Below are 21,643 nucleotides of genomic sequence, written 5' to 3' on the forward strand. Positions count from 1 at the left end.
ATCATCGCGCTGCTCCTTCGCCTCGCTATCAGTTACCATGCATTCCCAGTAACTGATGCACCGCGGCCCGCGCTCGTCTCCATGATACACTCATGGGAACTGCACAGCTGTTTGTTGACACGGTATGCGGCGCCACGAAACAGCCCCGACCGGCCCGCTGTCCGGCTGCGGCGCGAGCGGAGGGCGCAACGCAGCAATGTTCAGACGCCGTGTCGCAAGCGCGCGACTCGAGCCAACGCCGTGTCGGTCGGTGTGTAGCCCGCCCCGCCCCGCTGTTTCCGCTGCTGCGCATTTCGTGTTTGTGTTACGTTTGTGTCTCGCCTTGGCTCCCGGCTCGTCCAGCGTCAAACCTGCGCGTACTGTATGCGAGTTGGTGCGGGCAAGCCATGACCTGCAGCCACCAAACCGCGCAAGCGCGCAAGTTGGGGCGAGGTGGTGGCCGCTGCAGTGGGTCTAGGTCGCGGAAAATGGAGCGAAGGAAGGACTTTGCATAGCCTGGCAGGGACTTTTGACTGCACAAGCATAAGCCACAGGGTCAGATCGGGGCAAACACTAGATACTAAAAGGGTAGTCGAGGTGTGCTTCAGAAATTTTGGGCTAATAGAGGGCTTTGTTATTGTCGATTAGAAGCATTTCTATTCGTGCTGACACAAGTGTAAACCTTGGTTTTGTGATCCTGGTCTCCTGCAGACGTCGCCACGTCGCTCTGGGCGGAGGCAAAACGACAACGACTTTACACGTGGAATAATGGTAGCGGGAGTATTTATATCGTACATCTCCAAGTCCCAATACGTGTCATTTCCGACTCCCCTGCTCCGTATCACGCGCCTGGTTTGTTGTCAACACAAAGCACACCCCGGTCATGATCGCGCACGCACGGTCAAAACAACAACACTCTCTCGACTGACCACGACAACCACAAGCCCTCGACCAAGATGAGGATCGAAGAACTCATCCTGGACGGTGAGCTACGGATCAGGCTCGTCAATCACCACGCTGACATGCCGCAGGCTTCAAGTCGTATCCTGTCCGGACGACCATCTCAAGTGTGTTTGGCTCGGAGCCTGCTGCGATGAAGGCGCGCTGACACCCCGCTAGACTTCGATGAGTCGTTCAATGCCATCACCGGCCTCAATGGTTCGGGAAAGTCCAACATCCTCGATGCCATCTGTTTCGTGCTTGGTATCACCAACATGCAGTCGGTGAGCTAGCTCCACGATATTCGAGACAGCAGCTCATTCTTCAGGTTCGCGCAAACAACCTCATGGACCTCATCTACAAGCGGTGAGCTGCGCCCAGTGACCGAGTACTGATCAATCACAGTGGACAGGCAGGCATCACCAAGGCCTCCGTCACGATCGTGTTCAACAACCAGGACCGTTCCAAGAGCCCTGTCGGCTTTGAGAATGCAGCGCAAATTACAGTCACCCGTCAGGTAAGCTGGCCTTGAGTTGCTTCAGCTAACGTTGCAGATTGCGGTCGGAAACGTATCCAAGTACCTCTTGAACGGCCACAAGTCGACTCTGCAGGCCATCCAGAACCTGTTCCAGTCGGTGCAGCTCAACATCAACAACCCCAACTTCCTCATCATGCAGGGCAAGATCACCAAGGTGCTTAACATGAAGCCGGCTGAGATTCTCGGTATGGTCGAGGAGGCTGCGGGCACCAGGATGTTCGAGGAACGCAAGGACAAGGCTGTCAAGACTATGGCCAAGAAGGACAAGAAGGTCGAGGAGATTGAATCGGTCAGTTGGCGGGAGTAAGGGGAGTACCCAACAACTGACGATGCCACAGCTTCTTCGTGAGGAGATCGACCCCAAGCTCGAGAAGCTCCGCGCCGAGAAGAGGTCGTACCTCGAGTACCAGAAGGCGACCAGCGAGCTCGAGCGCCTTACCCGCCTCGTCAAGGCCTACGAGTGGAAGCTCGTTGTCGACAAGCTCGACAAGGCCGCTGGTAACATCAACCAGAAGAAGAAGGACATCGAGGTCGCTAAGGAGGACATTGAGCGCGGTGGTCGCGAGTGCAAGGGTATGGAGAGTGAGCTCGCGGACATCGAGGCCAGGAGGACAAAGGTTCGTCAGCTGAGAGGGATGGTAGCTGACTTGTCAGGAACTGGCCAAGGGCGGAAAGGTCCAGGGCCTCACCGACGCAGTCAATGCGCTTGACCGTGAACTCGTCAAGACCAAGGCCCAGCTCGAGATCCACGAGAGCACAGTTGCGGACGACGCGAAGCGCATCGAGGTCGCCAAGAAGTCTGCCAAGGACCTGCAAGACTCCCTCGACAATGGCCGCAAGTCGTCTTCCGCGGACTCTGCTGCTTTCGCAGAGCTCAAGGCGGCTTACGACGCCGGTGCCACCGAGCTTGCTCGCACAGAAGAACTCCTCCAGACTCTCCTCACCGGTGTCTCCTCGTCTTCCAACGACGACGAGAATGCTGGTGGCTACCTCGGTCAGCTAGCCGAGGCCAAGGCCCGTCTCGCTGCTGCTGGTACGGCGGCTGAGCAGGCAAAGGTCAAGATTGGCCTCGCTGAGCGTGAGCTCAAGGAGAAGGAGCCGCGCGCCAAGAAGGCTGAGAAGGAGGGTGAAGGGCTCATCAAGGAGCTCGCGGCCAAGCGCGCCGACGCAGAGAAGCTCAAGACCCGTGTTGAAGCTGCTGGATGGGACGAGACTAAGGAGAATGAGCTCCTCTCCCGCCAGGCCGAGCACGGTCAGAAGGTCGCCCAGCTCTCGGAGCAGCGTGACAACCTCAAGTCGCGTCTCGCCGCCATCGACTTCACCTACTCGGACCCGTACCCCAACTTTGACCGCTCCAAGGTCAAGGGTCTTGTCGCCACCCTCGTTGACCTCGACAAGGCCAACTTCGCAAGCTCCACTGCTCTTGAGATCTGCGCTGGTGGAAAGCTCTACAATGTCGTCGTCGAGGACGAGAAGGTCGGCTCGGCTCTCCTCGACAAGGGCAAGCTGCGCAAGCGTGTCACCCTCATTCCCCTCAACAAGATCAACGCCTTCCGCATGTCGGCCGAGAAGATTGCAGCCGCCAACAAGCTTGCGCCTGGCAAGGCCAATGTGGCCCTCGACCTCATCGGTTACGACGAAGATGTCAGCGCCGCCATGGCCTACGTCTTTGGCGACGTGTTCATCTGCAAGGACAAGGAGTCGGCCCAGGCGGTCACATTCAACAAGGCTATTGGCGTGCGTTCGGTCACCCTCGACGGCGACGTCTATGACCCCTCTGGCACTCTGTCCGGGGGTGCCGCTCCTTCAAGCTCTGGCCTTCTCGTCAAGGTCCAGGAACTTCGTGCTATTGAGCGCGAGATGAACAAGCACAAGCAGGCTTTGGAGGAAGCTTCGCGCGAGCTGGCCAGCGCCAAGAAGGTCATCGACCAGTGGCGCAAGGACAAGCGCGAGCTTGACCTCTGCTCTCACGCCGTCCATCTGCTCGAGGAGCAGGTCAGCGGCAGTAACGCCACCAAGGTGGGTACAGCAGTCGTATCGAAACTAACGTTGGCAGATCATCTCAGAGGTCGAGGCCGCCCGCAAGTCCCTCGTCGAGCTGAAGGAAGTTGTCAGCGAGGCCAAGGAGAAGCAGAAGATTGCCGCTGCCGACTGCAAGCGTCTCGAGAAGGAGATGGATGACTTCAAGAACAACAAGGACTCGAAGCTCAAGGAGATCAAGGCGGACATTGCCAGCAAGAAGAAGGAGCTTAGCAAGAAGACTACTCAGGTCAAGCTGCGCCAGAAGGAGGTCCAGACTGCCGAGCTCGAGCTCCAGCAGCTCGAGGCTGACGTCGAGGCTGCACAGGCCGAGATCACGGAGGCCGAGTCTGCCCACTCGAAGAGCAAGGCTGAGCTCAAGGCCCTCGGCGAGACCTACGCTTCTCAGCAGTCCGACTACAAGGCTGCCGAGGCCAAGCTCAAGAAGGAGCGCGCCGTCCTTGTCGCGTTCGACACGGAGATGGCCGACCTCGAGAAGGACCTCAAAGCCAAGCGCCAGGAGATTGTCGACGCCGAGCTGGCCCTCAAGAAGCTCGACCATGACCTTGTCCTTGTCACCAAGGAGCGCTCCTCCTCCGAGGCGATGAAGGAGAATCTCGAGAAGCAGTTCACGTGGATTCCGGATGAGCACCAGTTCTTCGGCAAGCCTGGATCGCCTTACGACTTTGCGGGCGTCAACCTCAACCAGGCTCGTGAGCAGTGCCGAGAGCTCGAGGCGCAGCACAAGGGCATGGGCCGCAAGATCAACACCAAGGTCATGAACATGATCGACAACGTCGAGAAGAAGGAGCAGGCATTGCGCAAGATGATGGCGACCGTGCTCAAGGACAAGTCCAAGATTGAGGACACGATCGCCGAGCTCGACCGTTACAAGCGCGACGCTCTTCTCAAGACGTGGGAGAAGGTCAACAAGGACTTTGGTCTCATCTTCGAGGAGCTCTTGCCTGGCAACTTTGCCAAGCTGCAGCCTCCCGAGGGCCAGGACCTGACCGAGGGTCTCGAGGTCAAGGTCCGCCTCGGCAGCGTCTGGAAGGCGAGCTTGACCGAGTTGTCGGGCGGTCAGCGATCGCTCATCGCGCTCTCGCTCATCATGTCTCTGCTCCAGTTCAAGCCGGCGCCAATGTACATTCTTGACGAGATTGACGCCGCGCTCGACCTGCAGCACACACAACATATCGGCCAGCTCTTCCGCACACGGTTCAAGGGCAGCCAGTTCATCGTCGTCTCGCTCAAGGAGGGTCTCTTCACCAACGCCAACGTCCTCTTCCGTGCACGCTTCCGCGACGGTACCTCGGTTGTCGAGCGCACGGCCAGCCGCTCCGCCAACGGCTTCTATGAGGACAAGGAGAACAGCGCCGGCGGCGATGGTGACAAGGCAGCCGCGGGCGGCAAGAAGCGGACAGCAGCGGGTAGCAGCACACGCGCGCCTCTCACTGTTAGATAGACTTGCCGCCGACGATTGTGCCTGGGTGTTTTAGAGCTTGTTGTACAGTGCATTGCTACATGGATTGAGTATCAGCAGTTGTGGTGGCGTTGTGATCGGGATCAATTGGCAATGTGGCAGGGTATAGGCTGCCGCCCGCGCGAACTGACAATCCGTTTACCGGTAGCGGAGGAGCAGTGGTGGACACGGAGCAAGCGTCTTGCACGCTTGTCTCCCTCTGGACAGCTGAGCGAGGCCAGGGTTCGAATCCCGGGCTGGGCAATTCTATCATCCCCTGGCGTTAGAGGGGCCGATGAGAGTTCGGGAGTGGTTGTGTGCCTCCTTTTGTGGGTGCGAACACTGCCTTGTGTGTGTGGGGACAGACACGTACGTGACTAATTTTTGGCGACGCTTCTACTGACTGTACGTCGCGGTATGGCGTCAAACTCTTCCTTTTGCGGTCCGTGGAGCCGCGGAAAACTCTCCAGCGAGCCCGCCGCGAATGCAGTGCCACGCTGCCGCCTTCGTGAGGCGTCTCGGCTTGCGGCCACTGATTTCATTCATTTCGCGGCTGATACAGCGAATAAGTAGACCAGCAATAACTAGCTATCCCGTAGTACCAGCGTGCGACCCGTTATGAGGCCCTTCCTCGCTCTTCTCCTCGGCAGGCGCCTCGTCGCACTCAGCCGCGTCCACAGCCTCCGCACCCCCCTCGCCACCCAGGCCATAAACCTCGATCCCCGGCCTCTGTCCAGGCCACCACACCATATCTCCGAGCTTGAGGTCGGGTGTGTCGGTGTGACTCACGACGCGAGCATGCAGCTCGACCCCGCGGAGCACGACCTCGCCGTACGAGAACACACAGCGTAACGAGAAGATACAGCGGCGCTTGAGCTCGGCGCAGCTGAAGCACTTGAGCGCGTACCCGGTCACTCCCGGATGGGTGCGAGGGTCGGTCATGCGGCCGAGGTTGACGAATATGCACGGGCAGTTGTACGTCTTGCCGAGCTCGATGCAGCTATCGCACTTGAGCTGGCCTCTGGGGCGTGTCAGCTTCATCGTCGACGAGAGGGGCACTCACTCGAAGAGATACGGCGGCAGGTCGTTACGAAACTTCTTCACATACCTGGCGGTAACTGCGTCGCTCGAAAGCAGGACATTCAGCGCCTCACGAGCAGCCGAAGCTTGGCCAAGAAGGTCGAGCACCCCAGCGCCAAATGCCCCGCTCAAGAAGTTGGCCGGGCGGAGGAACGGCAGACGAGGCGAAAAGCAGGGCAAGAGGGCCGGGTGGACGAGCGCCGCGTCGACCAAGTATCCCGAGAAACGTGTCCCCGGTGTGAAATGCGTCTCCCACACGTCGGCGGCGACGTAAATGTGCGGGTCGGGGTCAAGCTCGGGGTTGAACCGCTCGTTCCACCTTGCGACGAACGGCGCGGGGATGCCTGCGCTTTGCGGGTATGTGCCGGGGCGGCGGTCGCCGTATAGCGTGTTCATTGGGACTGGGGGGTCGACGCGGCGCCGGAAGAGGGTGCGGGTGCCGTGTGGGAGGTGGGGCTTTTCGGCCATTGTGAGTGGTTGGCCTGGTGTTGAAGACGTTATGACGCTGTGCGAAGCACGACATACTGAATGCAGTGTAGCAGAGCGACAGAGCGCGCGTGTACGGTGTGGGCTGCGACATGGGCGATTTGGCAGCGCGTCGACCCCGCACTCCCACGTGCTGCTTTGGGGTCGGACGGCGGCGAGCGAGGGGGTCATAACCCACCCCGCGACGACACGATCACCAGCCGGCTCCGGCAGAGGGGCGGGCCGAGAGGAGTGTTCCATCCCAAACACTCTTGATGGCGGCGGGGGTTCGATTCCAACATGGATTCAACAACTGTCGTTTTGCTAGTGCTACTCGACTTTCGGCATGGAGTCGAGCGCGGCGGCGTGCGGTCGTGGGCACTGGTGAGAAGTGGTTGCCGGGGGTTGATTCTTTTTGCTCATTTTTGTCCTTTTTGCACGGGTACAGCAGCTGCGCTGAGCTGAGATCCCATGCATTGAAGCACCGGCCTGCAACTAGCAGCTCGAACGATACTACATCCACACCGTATACAGCTCTACTTCAGTGACCAGGTCGGCCACGTTGGTCCTGCTAGAGGGCCGCGAAACAAATCATGCGGACGTGGCGTGTGTGTGTGGCGGCGTGTGTTGTGTGTTTTGGTGCGAGTGGCGGACAGGCTGAGTGGATGGATTGATTGATTGATTGGCGGCTATGTACCAGTTCTTCGGCATTACCACCCCCCCGCTGTCTCTATTCCTTCCCCTCACTCTCCTTCACTGGGTCTCACCACTCGCATTCTACTCTTCTCCCCCCAAAGCAAGCTGAGACCAGTCGCGATGAGCTCCGCCACCGCGGACGCAACACACGCACTCACTGTGCGCACCGCCACGAGCACACCGAACCCCAATACGCTCTACTCTCAGCGCGGGACATACCCTGCCGCAGCTGGACTGCCGTCGGGCAACGGCTGCCCGTTTAATCAGCTTTTAGTCGACATGCCCTCTCGCCCAGCGACACCAGTGATCACCGTCGACGATGCCCTGTGGTCCATGTACTTCGCCGACGGCGCACCATACCTCCTCGACCCGGTGGTCGCGCACCCTGCCCTGCAGCCGCACTACCTGCCCTCTCTGCCGTTCCTCAGGCCAATCGAGCACCTCGCCGGAGAGAAGGGCGCGGCAATCCTCGAGTCCCTTGGGGGCAGCGGCCCGTCCCCGGCCTCGCTCGCGTTCAACAAGCTACGCAACACCGACAACAAGACCCAAGCCCACTTCGAGTCTTACTCCCAAGACTTGCCGCCGTATCTTGTCGAGTGAGTACCGGGTGCGTAATGAAACTCACCGGAAGACCACAGTTCCCCTGCGACAACTGCGCCGTGAAGGACAAGCCCGGCAAGCCGTGCCCATGCTTCATGGTCAACCTCGGCCGCCTCACGACCGAAACGGAGGTGTTTGGCATGACGTCGTATCACCTCGGTTGCTACAACTGCGCCGCCAACTCTCTCTCGTGCAAGTTAGCGTTGCGCAGGAGACGCTCACCTTCTGGTCAGTCAACCTTCATGCCAGGGTGCATCTCTACCCCGAGGGCGAGGGGCTCACACGTCTCCTGTACTGGAAGGGACAGAAGCAAGGGGAGGTGTCGCGTCCCGTCACCGTCGCTGAGCGCAAGTTGGCCTCGCAATCCGGCAACATCGAGACCAAGTACGCTCCCGTTGCAGGTGGCAGGAAGACCAAGCGCCGACAGTCTCGTGGCCCCGAGGTTGACCTGCCATGGCTACGCGGTGGCAACATGGCGGCCCACTCCAGCACTGGACCTGGAAAGGCGACCCACTCCCGCGACAAGTCGCGTGCCAAGCCATACTGAGGGTGGGTAGGATATAGGCCATCGTAGAGTCCTTGTCTTTGGAAGCACGTCTGTACAGCGGTGGCTGCTGGGTTTGCGACCCATAACTTGGATGCATCGCCAAAGATGCATTGGATAGAAGGCACCGTTCGTCACTCTCACAAAAGCAGAGACACGTGGCTTTGTGTGTGGACCGCTGGCTGAGTGTGTGGGTCATGTTGGAGTAAACCGGCAACCAAGCACCACACCCGCCTACCTAAGCGGGTGCCCAGGCCTGTTGTCCACAGCAGGTCGGGGGTTCGAGGCTGCTCGCAGGATCCGGACCTGCCCCAGGAGGAAGGGGGTTGGCGGCCGGGGTCCTGGAGCGGGCGAGGAGAACCTTTTGCGTGTGTGTGTGTTGCAGACACACCGCACGGGCCGTGTGGCACCTTTCGCACTTGTGTGCCACATTGGCCCCGCACGCCCCAGACACACGCACGTTTGCGGGTAAGCAACTTTTTCGTTGCGGTACGTTGCATAACTATCGACCATGTGGAAGCTGGTTCAAGGCTTTATGCACATGACAAAGCAGTTGGCTGTTGAGCATCTTCTCGCATAGATGACCATGTCTGCACTTTACCCACGTCGGCTTGCAGTTCGGCCACGCGCCTGCAGACTCTGGATGTGGTGTCGACCATGCCGCCAGTAAATACGTGGACAGAGACACGATGTGAAAAGACTGGAAATTACGAATGCAGTCTACGGGGGCGTTTCGACACGAGATCAAAACGGACGCTGGCTGCCACCAAACATCGCACCACAAGTGTGAAGCTGTGGCGGCCACGGAATAGCAGTACTTCTGCAACGTCCCTCTGGTCCTCACAGCGGGCGTTCGATTCGCTGCGCTGAATCCGGACCTGTCTCAGGAGGAAGGAGATTGGCGGCCGGGGTTCGGGCGGGGAGGAGAGTCGTTTTTGCCTGTCGATGCACACATGTGTGTGCCGTGTGGCTCCTTTCGCACCCACCCCTTTCGCACCCCTTCCACACACCTCCACACGTCTGCCAGGGGTAATGAATACGAGTGTGAGCCCTTCGACCACATTTTTACTGTCTTTTCACGCTCTTGGAAGCACGCGCTGCATGACTGTTGGGCACTGCACTTATTCTCTGGTCCTGGTGGTGCTGAATTTCCAAGGTTTGCAGCCCACCTTCACCTGGGCTCCGGTGGTCGGTCAGGTCTAATCACAAATGCAGGCATCCGCGTTCTGCTTGCATCTAGCACCAAGATCGCTGGTAAGGCATTACACACCGAATGCGATTAGCAGCGTGGGCGGAGGTTATAGCCACACAAGCCTGACCGAAAACATCGCATTTCGGTGTCGAAGTGGTGAACATGGGAAAGCAGTTCTTCTGCTCCTCCCCTCTGTTCAACACGGCAGTGGTTCGATTCCGCTCGCTGAATCCGGACCTGCCCCAGGAGGAAGGGGGTTGGCGGCCGGGGTTCGGGAGTAGGGCGAGTTGCTGTTTTGTGCCTCGTGGGCGAGTGCGTGTGTGTGTGTGTGCGGGGTAGTGGGGAACTTGCAGGAGCATGATTTTTGTTTTGTCTCTCAAGGAAGGAAACCTAAGAATGTCTCGATTCGTGCTATCTATTCTCAATTTGCGTTGCGTTGAGGGGCTCTACAATCCGGAAAATTATGGCGACGAGTGATCCAGCGGCCACCATGTCACGAGCAGTATCCACTTCTGTGTCATTGTGTTGTTGAACCGAACCCTCAGGACGTGGGGACAGACGAGACACGCTGAATCCCAAGTTCCGCGCCAAAGTATTACTGCATGGCGCTGGGTCATGTGATCTGCTTTTAGGCGACCCAACCCGTCACCAGCACACACCAGACGGTGGGAGTCGTGGTGATACGGAAAGGGCGGTAGTACCGCCAACCCGTTGGTCACCACGGCGGCGGTTCGAGCCCGCTCGCTGGATCCGGACCTGTCTCAGGAGGAAGGAGATTGGCGGCCGGGGTCCGGGGGTGGAGGAGAGTTGCTTTTTTGTGGTGCGTGGTGTGTGTGGTGTGTGTGTGTGGTGCGTGCGTCGTGTTTGTGTGTTGTGGCGGCGCCACTGACCCTGGACACCACACACACCCACACAACCGCGCTCATGCTTCTGTTAGCTCCGCGCGAGCGATTCAAGCTGGGTGCAGCTGCATGCACAAGATGCTGATATCATGCTTGCGGGCCAGTTGGCCTATACTGACGCTCTCGCTTGCCATTGACGGCAGAGTCTGAGATGCCAAGAAGATGTGCTGTCTGAGCTGTGTGCACGACATCCGTGTGTGTGCACGCCATGAGTGTGTGTTTTGGTGCGAGATCGAGTGGGTCGGAGCGAGCGTGGGACGGCACGTTGACCGACACGTTGACTGACACACGCACACACACCGCCCACCACCGACTCATGTCGCCTTCTTGACATTGTACTCCTTCCACCAACACACCATGTCTCGCATCCTGCACGCCAACCGAACAATGCAGCACAAGGCTCCCCCGATCCTGCACAAGATAGAGGGGCGCCGCACCGCGCTCACGAAGCCGCCGTCCGCGCGCGACCTCTACGGGGGCAAGTATCCGCGCCTTGTGGGCGTGCCAGACAAGGAGGTCGCCGAGTTTCTCGACAACGACATGCGTAACGACCGCTATCCGGTCCTGTGGGTCGACGACAACCTGTACCGCAGCTACAAGGAGGACCTGTTCGACCGCCCCCGCAAGCTCATGGACCCGGTGCTGGGCCACCTCCACCTCCATCCGCGGTTTGCCTGGCTGCTGCCCTTCCTCAAGCCCCTGCCCCGTCTAGCGGGTATGCAGGGCGGCGCGGTGATCGACCTGCTCAACAAGCCCGCCTCGGGGCGGTTCGCGCTCAACAAGCAGCGCTAACCAGTGGACGACAAGGCGCAGAAGTACATCGACGAACACGTCCACGACTGGGCGGCATACCTGTATGAGTGAGTCTGGCGCTTGCGAAGCGGTGCTTTGTCCGCCGAGCGAGGCGTGCGGGCTGGGAGTGAAGCAGAAACGCCAGGTGCCTGGGCAGCTGTGTGACACTGGATGACTGCCACATTGCCACTCGTCCGAAGTCCTGCTCGTGCTAACCACAACAGAGGCCAAATCCCATGCGACCGCTGCCTGTCCATCGCCCAGAACCACCAAGACGAGCCATGCCCGTGCTTCTTCGTCAACCTCGGCGGCGTGAACAAGAAGCAGGGTGTGCAGGCGTACAAGCTCAACTGCTATCGCTGCGCGCAGGTCAACGAGGCGTGCACCTTCACCGTGGGGCAGGGCCAGATTGTCTTCCGCAGGATCCAGCTGTACGCGCGCTTCGTCAGTAACCCCACCCGCGACATGTCACTGGAGCAAATGGTCTGGTGGCCCGGCATGGTGAAGGGCCCTGCGACGGAGGCGTCGCCTACGGTGCTTGATAACCCCGATGAGCGCCGTCGTCCGGCTAAGTGGGACGCGCCGAGCACCGCCCAGCCTGCCAGTGGCATTGAGGAGCGCCGACGGAAGCGCCCCAAACGTGGAGCTGTCACTAGTGACGGCGGTGCCACGCACGTTCTGCCGTCCCTTTCTGGGGCCACTGACTTGCACAGCGCGCATGTACAGGCCTCTGTCTCGGATGGTGACAATGGTCTTGACTCTGGCACCATCCCGCAGCTGCATGCGGAGGACCAGGCCAAGCGTGGCCAACGTGGGTCATCAGACACTGCCTCGGGAGGCACCCAGCAAAAGCGTAAGCGTGAATCCACTCCGCTGGAGGACGTTCGCAACGAGTCGGCCGCCACACGTGCGGACAACCCCAAGGCCGCCGTCAACCAGGTGGGGTCGCTCCTCAAGCTGGCCTCTGACTCAAAGTAGCGGATCGACGACCTGAACCTTATCAAGCGATCGAGTGGCATGGAATAGGCGGCTATGGCATGTCACTGACGGCTACTGACTGCCGCTTCTGAGGTAATTGATAGGCGATCACCTGGCTGGCGAGCTGGGTTCACTTGGGATGTCGCGGACAGGTGGGCTACGACGAGCCTGCTCCTCGAGGCGGGGCGGCTGTGCTCAGCGTGGTTCCAGTGGCAGCTCTTGGACCAGCCCAGTCGCCTGTCCGACGGGGCAGTGAACTGCACCACTCCCGTTCGCGTTAGCTCTCGTCAAGCATCAGAAGCGTCAACAAACAGCGGTGTTTACCTGTGTTGTTGATCAGTGTCACCAGTGTCACCCGTTGCCATGCGGCAGTCGGCGCGTGAGAAAGGCACGCGTTGTCAAGTTGGAACCGCCGCAAGGTTCGGAGCCGCTGAGGAATGAGGCACGGTTTTCTGGAACCGCCACTGGAAGCATGTGGGCCAGCGCCACCCGTGAGCTAAACTAAGAGCTGTGTTTATCGTCGTCGCCATGGTGGGGAGCGGCGCGGCAGTAGTGAAGACTGTTTGTCGCTGGCGCAAGAAGAGAGGAGCGGGCAGGGGTATGCATGTTGCCCGCTCCGCTGGTGTAGCGTCGGCGCTAAGTGCGGCTCCCGCATGCCACCGCCCACCCTCTGCCAGTATGCTTGATACAAGTGGCTGTTTAGCTGACACAAATGAGCAAAATCAATTCAACGTAAACAAACTGGGGGGTAGTGGTAGAAGTGACGTCAAAAACTCAAAATGGGTTTAGGCTCGTGCCCCCCCCCCTGTTTTTTTCCTGCGTCGTCCGCGTTTCAGCTCGAAACCAACCAAAACAAACAACAACTGCCACTGCACACTGCCCAAAGGACGACGCGCGAGATGGGCGATGCGCGATGCGATGCACTCCACGAGGCAACCACGACGACAGAGACAACTCCAGAGTCCTTTACATACTCTGAGCGGTCGAAACGACTCCCCCGCAACTCTAGATACTAACTACCCACCACCACCAGTAGCATGATCCTCCCCCTCGTACCCCTCCTCGCGCTCCTCTCCCACCTCGCCGGCGCAGCAGCAGCCGTCACACCCATAACGGACGGCTCGACGGTCAACGGCCAGACGTACGACTATGTGATTGTCGGCGGCGGCCTGACGGGCATCGTGCTCGCGACCCGGCTGTCCGAGGACGCGAGCCGCAAGGTGCTCGTCATCGAGGCCGGCAAGGACGAGGAGCAGAACCCCGACGTGACCGACGCGTCGGCGTACCAGAAGGCCTTTGACGTGAGTTGCCTGCCCTACCTGTCGCCGCTCACACACGCATTAGACGGCCATCGACTGGGCGTTTAAGACGGTCAACCAGAACTCGGCCAACGGCCAGCCCCAGACAGTCCGCCAGGGCAAGGGCCTCGGCGGGAGCACGCTCATCAATGGCCTGGCATGGAGCAAGCCCCACAGCTTCCAGGTGGGTGTGGTTGCAGTAGCGTACCGCTGACGGCCGTCCAGATCGACGCGCTCGAGACGCTCGGTAACCCAGGCCTCAACTGGAACTCGCTGCAGCCCTACATGCTCCGCGCAGAGGGCTACTCCGCCCCGTCGAGCGCGCTCGCGGCCGCGGGCGTGACTTACTCGCCGGCATGTCACAGCACCAGCGGCCCCATCGGGGTGTCGCTCAACTCTGAGTTCCCGGGCGACTTGGAGCGCAACTTGAACCAGACTGCGCTGAACAAGGGACTCCCGTATGCCAACGACAACACGTGTGGTAACCCCGCTGGATTGGCACCCATGGCGCACACCAAGCTGGACAACACGCGTATCGATGCTTGTGGGTTTGGTTGCGCGCGCCGAGCTGACTGTAGACCGTGGATACATCTACGGCAAGGACCGTCCCAATCTTACGAGTGAGTTCGTTGGAAATACAGCACCCTAACGCTCCCTCAGTCCTCACCGGCGCCAACGTCGGCAAGGTCCTTCTGTCTTCTGACTCGACGCCCCGCGCGACGGGCGTCGAGTTCCGCGACCAGAGCCAGGGCACGTTCACCGTGTCGGGCAGCCTCGAGGTCATCATGGCCGCTGGGTCGATCAAGACGCCCGTCATCCTCCAGCAGTCGGGTATCGGCCCCCGCGACTTCCTGCAGACCGCCAACATCCAGCTCCGCGTCGACCTGCCTATTGGTCAGAACCTCATCGACCAGGTCACAACGACGACCAACTGGGGCTTCAGCGGTAACAGCGGGTTCGGCGGGCAGCCGATCATCTTCCCTCGTTTCCAGGACATCTTTAGCGGGAGCGAGCAGACGGACGCGACCAACCTCCTCCAGACCAAGCTTGCGACGTACGCCCAGGAGGCTGTCACCGCTGGAGCGTTCGGCTCGGCCGCTGGCCTCGAGAAGATCCTGGGTATCCAGCGTGACTGGATCTTGAACAAGGGCGCAGGTGTCTCGGAGAGCTACGACTACTCTTACAGTGGGTGATCGTTTCGTTTGGCGCATTACTGACATGCCTCCAGGCGACACCCTCGGCTACGACTCGTGGTTCCTCCTGCCGTTTGGACGCGGCTCGGTGCGCGTCACTGACAGCAACCCGTACGGTGGCAGCTTCAGCATCGACCCTCGCTTCTTCTCCAACGAGTTTGACACCCTTGCCATCGGCGCCTCCTCGCGATTCACGAGGACTCTGTCGACTGGCTCCCCGCTCAGTAGCCAGGTCACTGGCGAGCGCTCCCCCGGTGGCCAGGTCGGCAGCGACGCGGCATCCTGGGCAGGCTGGGCCAAGAACAACTACCGCTCCAACTGGCACCCCATTGGCACGGCCGCGATGATCAACCGTGACCTCGGCGGGTCCGTCGACTCGCGTAACCGCGTGGTGCGTCTTGCCTTGCTCGTCGGACGGACACAGCTAACCCTTCACAGTATGGCGTGAACGGCCTCCGTGTCGTCGACAGCTCGACCCTCCCAATCCAGGTCTCGTCGCACCTCATGAGTGTGCTCTACGGCCTGGCTGAGCGCGCCGCCGAGCTCATCAAGGCGGACAACAGCGGGAGCACCGGCACCACCTCTCCCCCTCCCTTCTCGTCTACCACCTCTACTCCTCCCACCTCGTCCACGACCTCTGCTCCTCCCACCTCGTCCACGACCTCTGCTCCCCCCATCTCGAGCACCACGGCGGCGCCCAAGCCCTCAGGCCAGGCGATCCACCCCGCCCGCGACTCGAGCAAGTGTCTCGAGGTCGCGAACGGCGCCCTGGCCAACGGCACGCCAGTCATCATCGCGTCGTGCGACGGCTCCGCGAAGCAGCGCTTCGACCTCACGACCGGCAGCACGGCCATCAAGGTGACGGGCTCCAACTTCTGCCTCGACGCCGGCAACCCGGCTGCGTCCGGCACGCGCATGAAGATCTGGCAGTGCTACTCTGGCCTGCCGGCCCAGTCGTGGACCTTCACCCGCTGCGGCTCGATCGCGCTCCAGACGGCCGGGCAGTGCCTTGACCTCACTGACGGGTCGCTCGTCACTGGCAACGTCTTGCAGACGTGGCAGTGCTTTGACGACAACGACAACCAGAAGTGGTGGGCGGGCGCGTAGAGTGTAGAAAGCCTGTAGGTTGTACCTTGTACCCATGGATACTTGACTCGGCTGGGTTGGTCGGCCGACCGCCCTCGTCGCGAGGAGGTGGACGCAGCGTCGCATCATTGCTAACCGCTCCCATGCACACTGACCTACAGCATGTCGCGCTATGCACTTGGAAGCAGCGGTGCGAGGGGCTGCTGCATGCGGAATCCGTCGATGTGACGACTGATGCGGTCGTCGCTGTTGTTGCCACTTTGCCACCCCCGCATCCGCACTGGGTGTTGTTGCTTCCTTTGCGCCCCGCCGGCGTCCAAAGTCGACGCATCATCCACACACTCACTCACCCTCTCTCACTCTCTCACTCACACTCTCACTCTCACTCTATATCAGCCCCCTTCACTCTCACCTACATCCTCTATCCTCACTCTTCCTCTCTCATCATCCCCCTCATCCACCTCACCCACCAACCGTCCTCCTCGTGAGGCACACCTTTCACTCAACTTACCACCATCAGAATGGACCTCACGCCCTTACCCCCCTCGGACAGCATGCGCCGCTCGTCTTCCCCCCTCTCGACGACCATGTCGGAGGCCACCGAGGGCTCGATCATGTCGTACCCCACCACCTCGGCGGGTGGCAAGAAGCAGCAGCGCACCGGCGGTGGTGACAAAGGCGACAAGGTACGTGCGCACGGACCGAGGGCGTCACCCTTCCCTTCCCTTCCGTCACACGTCACTCACCCACACAGAACATGACGGGCAACAAGGACAACGCCAACGCCAGCGACACGGACACGGCACAGCAGCAGCAGCAGCAGCAGTCGACTGTTGGCTTCGTCCTTCCCCGTATCCAGTCCCTCTGCCCCGACTCGGACGAGGACGGCGACACGACCGACGACGACGAGCTGCTCCGTGCTTCCAAGCGCGAGCTGGCCAAGATTCTCAAGAGCAAGAACAAGGGGCGTTCTGCAGTCGAGTCGTACGTCACCTCCGAGGAGGAGGACGGGGACGAAGGCAAGGAGAACTGCAACTCGGAGGACGACGGAGACATCGACATCGACTGCGAGAGCGATGCCTTCGAGGCGTGTTCCGACGACGACGAGGAGATGAACCTCGACGAGGACGAGGATGCGTCGGACGAGGACCTCGACTTTAACGACGACGAGGAGCACAGCGAGGAAGACAGCGAGATGGAGGCCGAGTGTGACTGCGGCATTTGCGGTCACGACGCTTCGTCGTGCGAGGACGACAGCGAGCGCTCGCACGACTCGGATGAGGAGAGCAACCTCGACAACGAGCTGAGCGATGACGACGCGCCAGAGGTTAGAAACGAGGGCGCTACGGCGGGCAAGCCCACTCCGCAGCCTCGCCAGACGTCGTTCCTCGCCGCAATTTCCAGTCGCGGCAGCAAGTCGTCCATCTCGAGCGCGCCGACTCCCAAGGTCGTCACGCCCCCTGATGTTGAGGAGTGGTCGCCCGTCATGGTTTACAAGAAGCCTAGCAGCTCTGCCCCCCGCCCGACCGCCAAGCCATCCACTGGTGGGGCTGGCGGTGCGGTCTCGCCAGCTACTGCCCCAGGTCCCGATTGGAGATGCGGCGTGTGTTTGGGCCGCAACTCCGACTCTGACAAGGAGATGTGCTTCATCTGCGAGACGCCTCGCCCGAACGCGGCGGCCACTCCTGAGATCGGTCGCGGCGAGGGGGCTCCCAAGCGCGGCGACATGACGCCGACCACGCTCAACATCACTGGCACCAAGACGATTGCCCTCCCGACCTTTACCACCCCGCTGGCACTTCCCCCTCTCGACTCGATCGAGCTCCCTGTGTTCGGCCCCCGTATCAGCCTCAACAAGGGGACCGCTACCCCCAAGACTGTGACGCCGCCCACTGGGGCCCTCGCTACGCCCACGAACACTTGCACCCGCCGTCCCGAGGAGGACAAAGGCAACGTCAGTGGTGGCAATGTTCCTGTCAAGAAGTCTGCCCCGCCATCTTCCAACGCCTCTCGCAAGGGTCTCATGGTCAAGCGCGTCACCCCGACGGCTGCAGCGGCGGGGCGTTCTCTACTCGAAGCTACGCTGCAGCGCCACCGCCTGCGCGACCTGTTCAACACCCACCAGAGCACTGCGCCGGCCCCACCTACCAACACCCAGACGTCGGCGCGCAGCCAGCCTCCTACGACGCAGGCGCAGACACCGAGCCAGGCCCAGAATCCGACCCAAGCCCACCAGAGCACCGACGAGGACTGCCACTGCAGCATCTGCCTTCGTGACAAGAGCCCCGACAACATCACCATTCCCAACCTGCCCCGCCTCCGCATCTTTGAGGAGCTCACCGATGGCATCGACTCGCACTTTGACGACTTAATGCACCAGCAGATTGGTGACGGTCTCAAGCGCCGCCGTGAGGTCATCGTCAAGGACATTGACCGCGCGCGTGCGAAGCGCATGAAGAAGGAGAAGAAGGCGAACAAGCACATTAGCGAGGCGGACGCCAAGGTCCAGGCTGAGACGGAGAAGGTCGAGGCGGCGCGCGCGGCGCTCACCGAGGCGGAGAAGGGGCTCGAGGGCGCGTGCAACGTTCGTCACGCGGCGGTGGCCGAGCTGAACGAGCTTCGCAACACGGCGCTCGTGATTGGCGAACAGTCGGCGGCCGACATTATCGCCGCCCACAACGAGCAGGTTGGCAAGTTTGCCGCCGGCTTTGGGTGGAACGAGACGATGGCCTGAGGGGTGGGGCGAAGCAGCAAGTATTGGAAGGCGCAGCATAGTATCATGGAGCCGAGCACGAGCACGAGAACAACGAGAGCCAGCATGTGGAGGGGGTGGGTCGACGAGTATATGTAGTAGTCTGTAGAGCATGACGTCAGCATTTGTTTACACGGCGCGCGTGCACGCGGTCGTCGGTCGCCGCGCGCGCCGCAAAAGTCGGTCATGGGTCGAGCCACGCGCCGCCGCATGACGCCGCGCGCGCCGAAAGGAGCATGCGCCGCGAGATCTAACTTGCAAGGACAGGTGACCACCCACGCGCGACGCATGCAAATGGGCCGCTGCTTGGCGCCGCGTGATGCATGTCGAGAAGCGAGAGCCCACGACGATGTTGTTGGCGACGTCCACCATCTCATAACTAAACTGTGGGGCCACGACCTTCGTCGCCCATCTCATACCTTGTGATTCCCAGCGTCGCGTCGTCGTCGCCGCCGCATCGCCGATCAACAGAGAAACACATAAACAAAGGCACCCCCGACCACCCTCCTCTCTCCCTCCCTTCCTGCTCGGCCCACCTGCACAATGGCACAAACAGCAGTACGCAACCTGATCCACGGGCACCAGCCGGCCCACTTCACGACGTACGACGTAGTGCACCCGCAGCACGGGCTAGTGCACGCGGTCGAGCGCTCGACCGAGACGGACGTGTTTGCCGCCATCGGCGCGGCGCACCGCGCGAGCCTGTCCTGGCGGCAGACGAGCCTGGCCGAGCGCACCGAGATTGTGCGCAAGGCGGCCGACCTGCTCGCGGACGACGGCTCGGGCTGGCGCCGGCGCATCGACGACGCGAACGAGGCGGAGACGCCCGTGTCGCCTAAATGGCTGGGCGTGTTCGACGTGCCTGCCTTCATGAGGGGCTTGGCGGACGTCGCGGAGCGCGCGCTCGCCGACGAGGAGGTCAAGGCGAACGGATGTGAGTTGGGGGAGGCGAGCGAGCTGACGCTGCAGCGACGTACACTATCGAGCGAAGGCCGTACGGCGTCTGCCTCGCCATGGCGGCGTGGAATGCGGTGGGTAGCGAGTCTGGACGTGGCCAAGCTGACCTACCAGGCCACGATCCTCATGATGCGCGCGACCGTCACCCCCTTGCTGGCGGGCAACACGGTCGTCTTCAAGACGTCCGAGACGACGCCGTACACCCAGACGCTGGTCGCTCAGCTCCTCCACGAGGCGGGCGTGCCGAAGGACGCGCTCGTCGTGCTCCATGTCGCGGTGGAGGACGCGCCCAAGCTCGTGCAGGTGCTCATCTCGGACAAGCGGGTGCGGTGAGTTGCGGCGAGGGGCGGGGCACCGGTGCCTTGGGGGCAGCAGGCGGAGGTGGTCGCGACGCGCAGCAGCAAGCTGACACGCCTAGCCACGTCAACTTTACCGGCTCGACGCGCGTGGGCTCCATCATCGCACGCACGGCCGGCGAGCACCTCAAGCCCGCGATCGTCGAGCTGGGGGGCAAGGCGCCGCTCGTGCTCCTGCCCGACGCGGACCTCGATGTGGCGGCGAGCAATAGTACGTGCAGACGGGCATCACTAACGCTAACGCACGCCCAGTCATCGCCGGCGCGCTCCTCAACGCGGGGCAGATCTGCATGTCGACAGAAAAGGTCATCGTCCCGGCAACAATGTACCCCGCGCTCGTCGTGGCGCTGCGCGAAGAGTGGAGCAGCTACGAGGGCAAGGCCGCGCGCGGGGTGGCGAGCGCGACATCAGGCGACCGGATCAAGAAGCTCGTCACGGACGCGCTGGACAAGGGCGCGAAGAACATCCTCCCCTTCCCCAGCTCTGCGGCGTCGCTGCCCCCGGGCAAAGTCTACCCGTCCATCCTGGGCGGGGTGACGCGCAAGATGCGCCTGTACACCGAGGAGTCGTTCGGGCCGACGCTCGCGATTGTCGCGGTGCCGGACGAGGGGCGCCGCGAGACGAGCGTCATCCACGACCTGGTCCAGATTGCGAATGATACAGAGTATGGACTGAGCGCGGCCGTTTGGGGCAAGGACGTGGCGCGCGCGAGGGCCGTCGCGAGGGGCATCGACGCGGGCGCGGTGCACATCAACACGATGGTGAGGGCATGGCGGCGACAACAAGCTGACACGCACCAGACGCCAGGCGACTCCCCCCTCGTACCGCATGGAGGGTGCAAGTCGTCCGGATGGGGACGGTTCAACGGCGTCGAGGGCCTGCGGGCGTTCACCCAGGTGAGGGAGAGCCACCCGCACACGCTGACGACAAGGTACGCAGCATTGAAGTCCCGGATGCAGGCGCGCAGCGCGTCCCGCTGCACCTGTTTGATCTGTAGGGAGCAGGGGGAGGGGTCTTGCGGGGGTCATGTATCAGCAACAGCAGCAGGCATATGCATAAGAGTCGAGCGAGCCAGCGAGCCAGCCAGCTCAGTGGTCTAATCTTGTCGCTAACTCAGGGCAAGTTGGTGTCGACAAACTTGCAACCAACAACACCACCACGATGGCCCCGATCCAAGTCGTGCCCTACGACGCGACCTGGCTTCAATCCTTCGACACCATCGCAGCCCGGCTACGCGCCCTCTTCCCCCCAAGCCTCCCCATCACGATCGAGCACGTCGGGTCTACCTCGGTGCCCGGGCTCGCGGCCAAGCCGATCCTCGACATCGACATTGTCGTCGCCGCGTCCGACCTCGCGCAGGGGATAAGCGTGCTCAAAGCAGCAGGGTACGAGCACAGAGGGGACCAGGGCGTGCCGAGCCGCGAGGCGTTCCGGCTCCCAGCCGCACCGGCCGCGAGTGGGCCACGCGTGAACCTGTATCTGTGTGTCGACGGCGTCCTCGCACTGCGCAACCACCTCGCGGTGCGCGATGTGCTCCGCGCCGACGACGCGCTGCGGGACGAGTATGCCGCGACCAAGTACCGCCTGGCGAGCACCCAGGGCATCGATATGGACAGTTATGTCGAGGGCAAGAGCGAGGTGCTGGGGCGTATTCTGGCCAAGGGCGGGATTGGCGCCGCGGAGCTCGCGCAGATCGAGGAGGTTAATCGCGATACGAGGTAGCGCGGGCGTGGGGCATGTATACACTGCATCTCTGTCGTTGGTGCTTCGTTTGCCTGAATGGCGGTACGGAGTGGCTTGGATTTGGACTGCGAG

General features: G+C 61.5%; 5 protein-coding genes across 5 annotated transcripts; 4 read left to right on the forward strand and 1 right to left on the reverse strand.

Annotated features, from left to right (window-relative positions):
* Positions 1-909: 909 nt before the first annotated feature.
* Positions 910-4,940, forward strand: cut14 (Structural maintenance of chromosome0s protein 2; the record flags this gene model as incomplete). Its single annotated transcript, XM_062771609.1, has 9 exons — positions 910-963; positions 1,011-1,046; positions 1,099-1,202; positions 1,247-1,284; positions 1,324-1,435; positions 1,473-1,745; positions 1,795-2,073; positions 2,111-3,475; positions 3,513-4,940. The coding sequence occupies exons 1-9, from the start codon at positions 936-938 to the stop codon at positions 4,938-4,940; spliced, it is 3,663 nt and encodes a 1,220-aa protein (XP_062627593.1). The 5' UTR covers positions 910-935.
* Positions 4,941-5,525: 585 nt separating this feature from the next.
* On the reverse strand, positions 5,526-6,485 carry LOC62_03G005084 (uncharacterized protein; the record flags this gene model as incomplete). Its single annotated transcript, XM_062771610.1, has 2 exons — positions 5,526-5,958; positions 6,001-6,485. The coding sequence occupies 2 exons, from the start codon at positions 6,483-6,485 to the stop codon at positions 5,526-5,528; spliced, it is 918 nt and encodes a 305-aa protein (XP_062627594.1).
* Positions 6,486-10,773: 4,288 nt separating this feature from the next.
* On the forward strand, positions 10,774-12,186 carry LOC62_03G005085 (uncharacterized protein; the record flags this gene model as incomplete). Its single annotated transcript, XM_062771611.1, has 3 exons — positions 10,774-11,131; positions 11,213-11,276; positions 11,433-12,186. 3 exons carry the CDS (start codon positions 10,774-10,776, stop codon positions 12,184-12,186), a joined length of 1,176 nt encoding a protein of 391 aa, XP_062627595.1.
* A 3,927-nt stretch (positions 12,187-16,113) lies between these two features.
* LOC62_03G005086 (uncharacterized protein) lies at positions 16,114-18,591 on the forward strand. Its single transcript, XM_062771612.1, has 2 exons — positions 16,114-16,449; positions 16,518-18,591. The coding sequence occupies exons 1-2, from the start codon at positions 16,285-16,287 to the stop codon at positions 18,495-18,497; spliced, it is 2,145 nt and encodes a 714-aa protein (XP_062627596.1). The 5' UTR covers positions 16,114-16,284; the 3' UTR covers positions 18,498-18,591.
* A 467-nt stretch (positions 18,592-19,058) lies between these two features.
* Positions 19,059-21,550, forward strand: doxF (Salicylaldehyde dehydrogenase; the record flags this gene model as incomplete). The annotated part of the gene is made up of 6 exons (XM_062771613.1): positions 19,059-19,449; positions 19,507-19,801; positions 19,891-20,039; positions 20,081-20,589; positions 20,629-20,821; positions 21,054-21,550. The coding sequence occupies 6 exons, from the start codon at positions 19,059-19,061 to the stop codon at positions 21,548-21,550; spliced, it is 2,034 nt and encodes a 677-aa protein (XP_062627597.1).
* Between the last annotated feature and the right edge of the window lie 93 nt (positions 21,551-21,643).

The sequence above is a fragment of the Vanrija pseudolonga genome, chromosome 3, assembly GCF_020906515.1.
Source record: "Vanrija pseudolonga chromosome 3, complete sequence".
Classification (NCBI taxonomy): Eukaryota; Fungi; Basidiomycota; class Tremellomycetes; order Trichosporonales; family Trichosporonaceae; genus Vanrija; species Vanrija pseudolonga.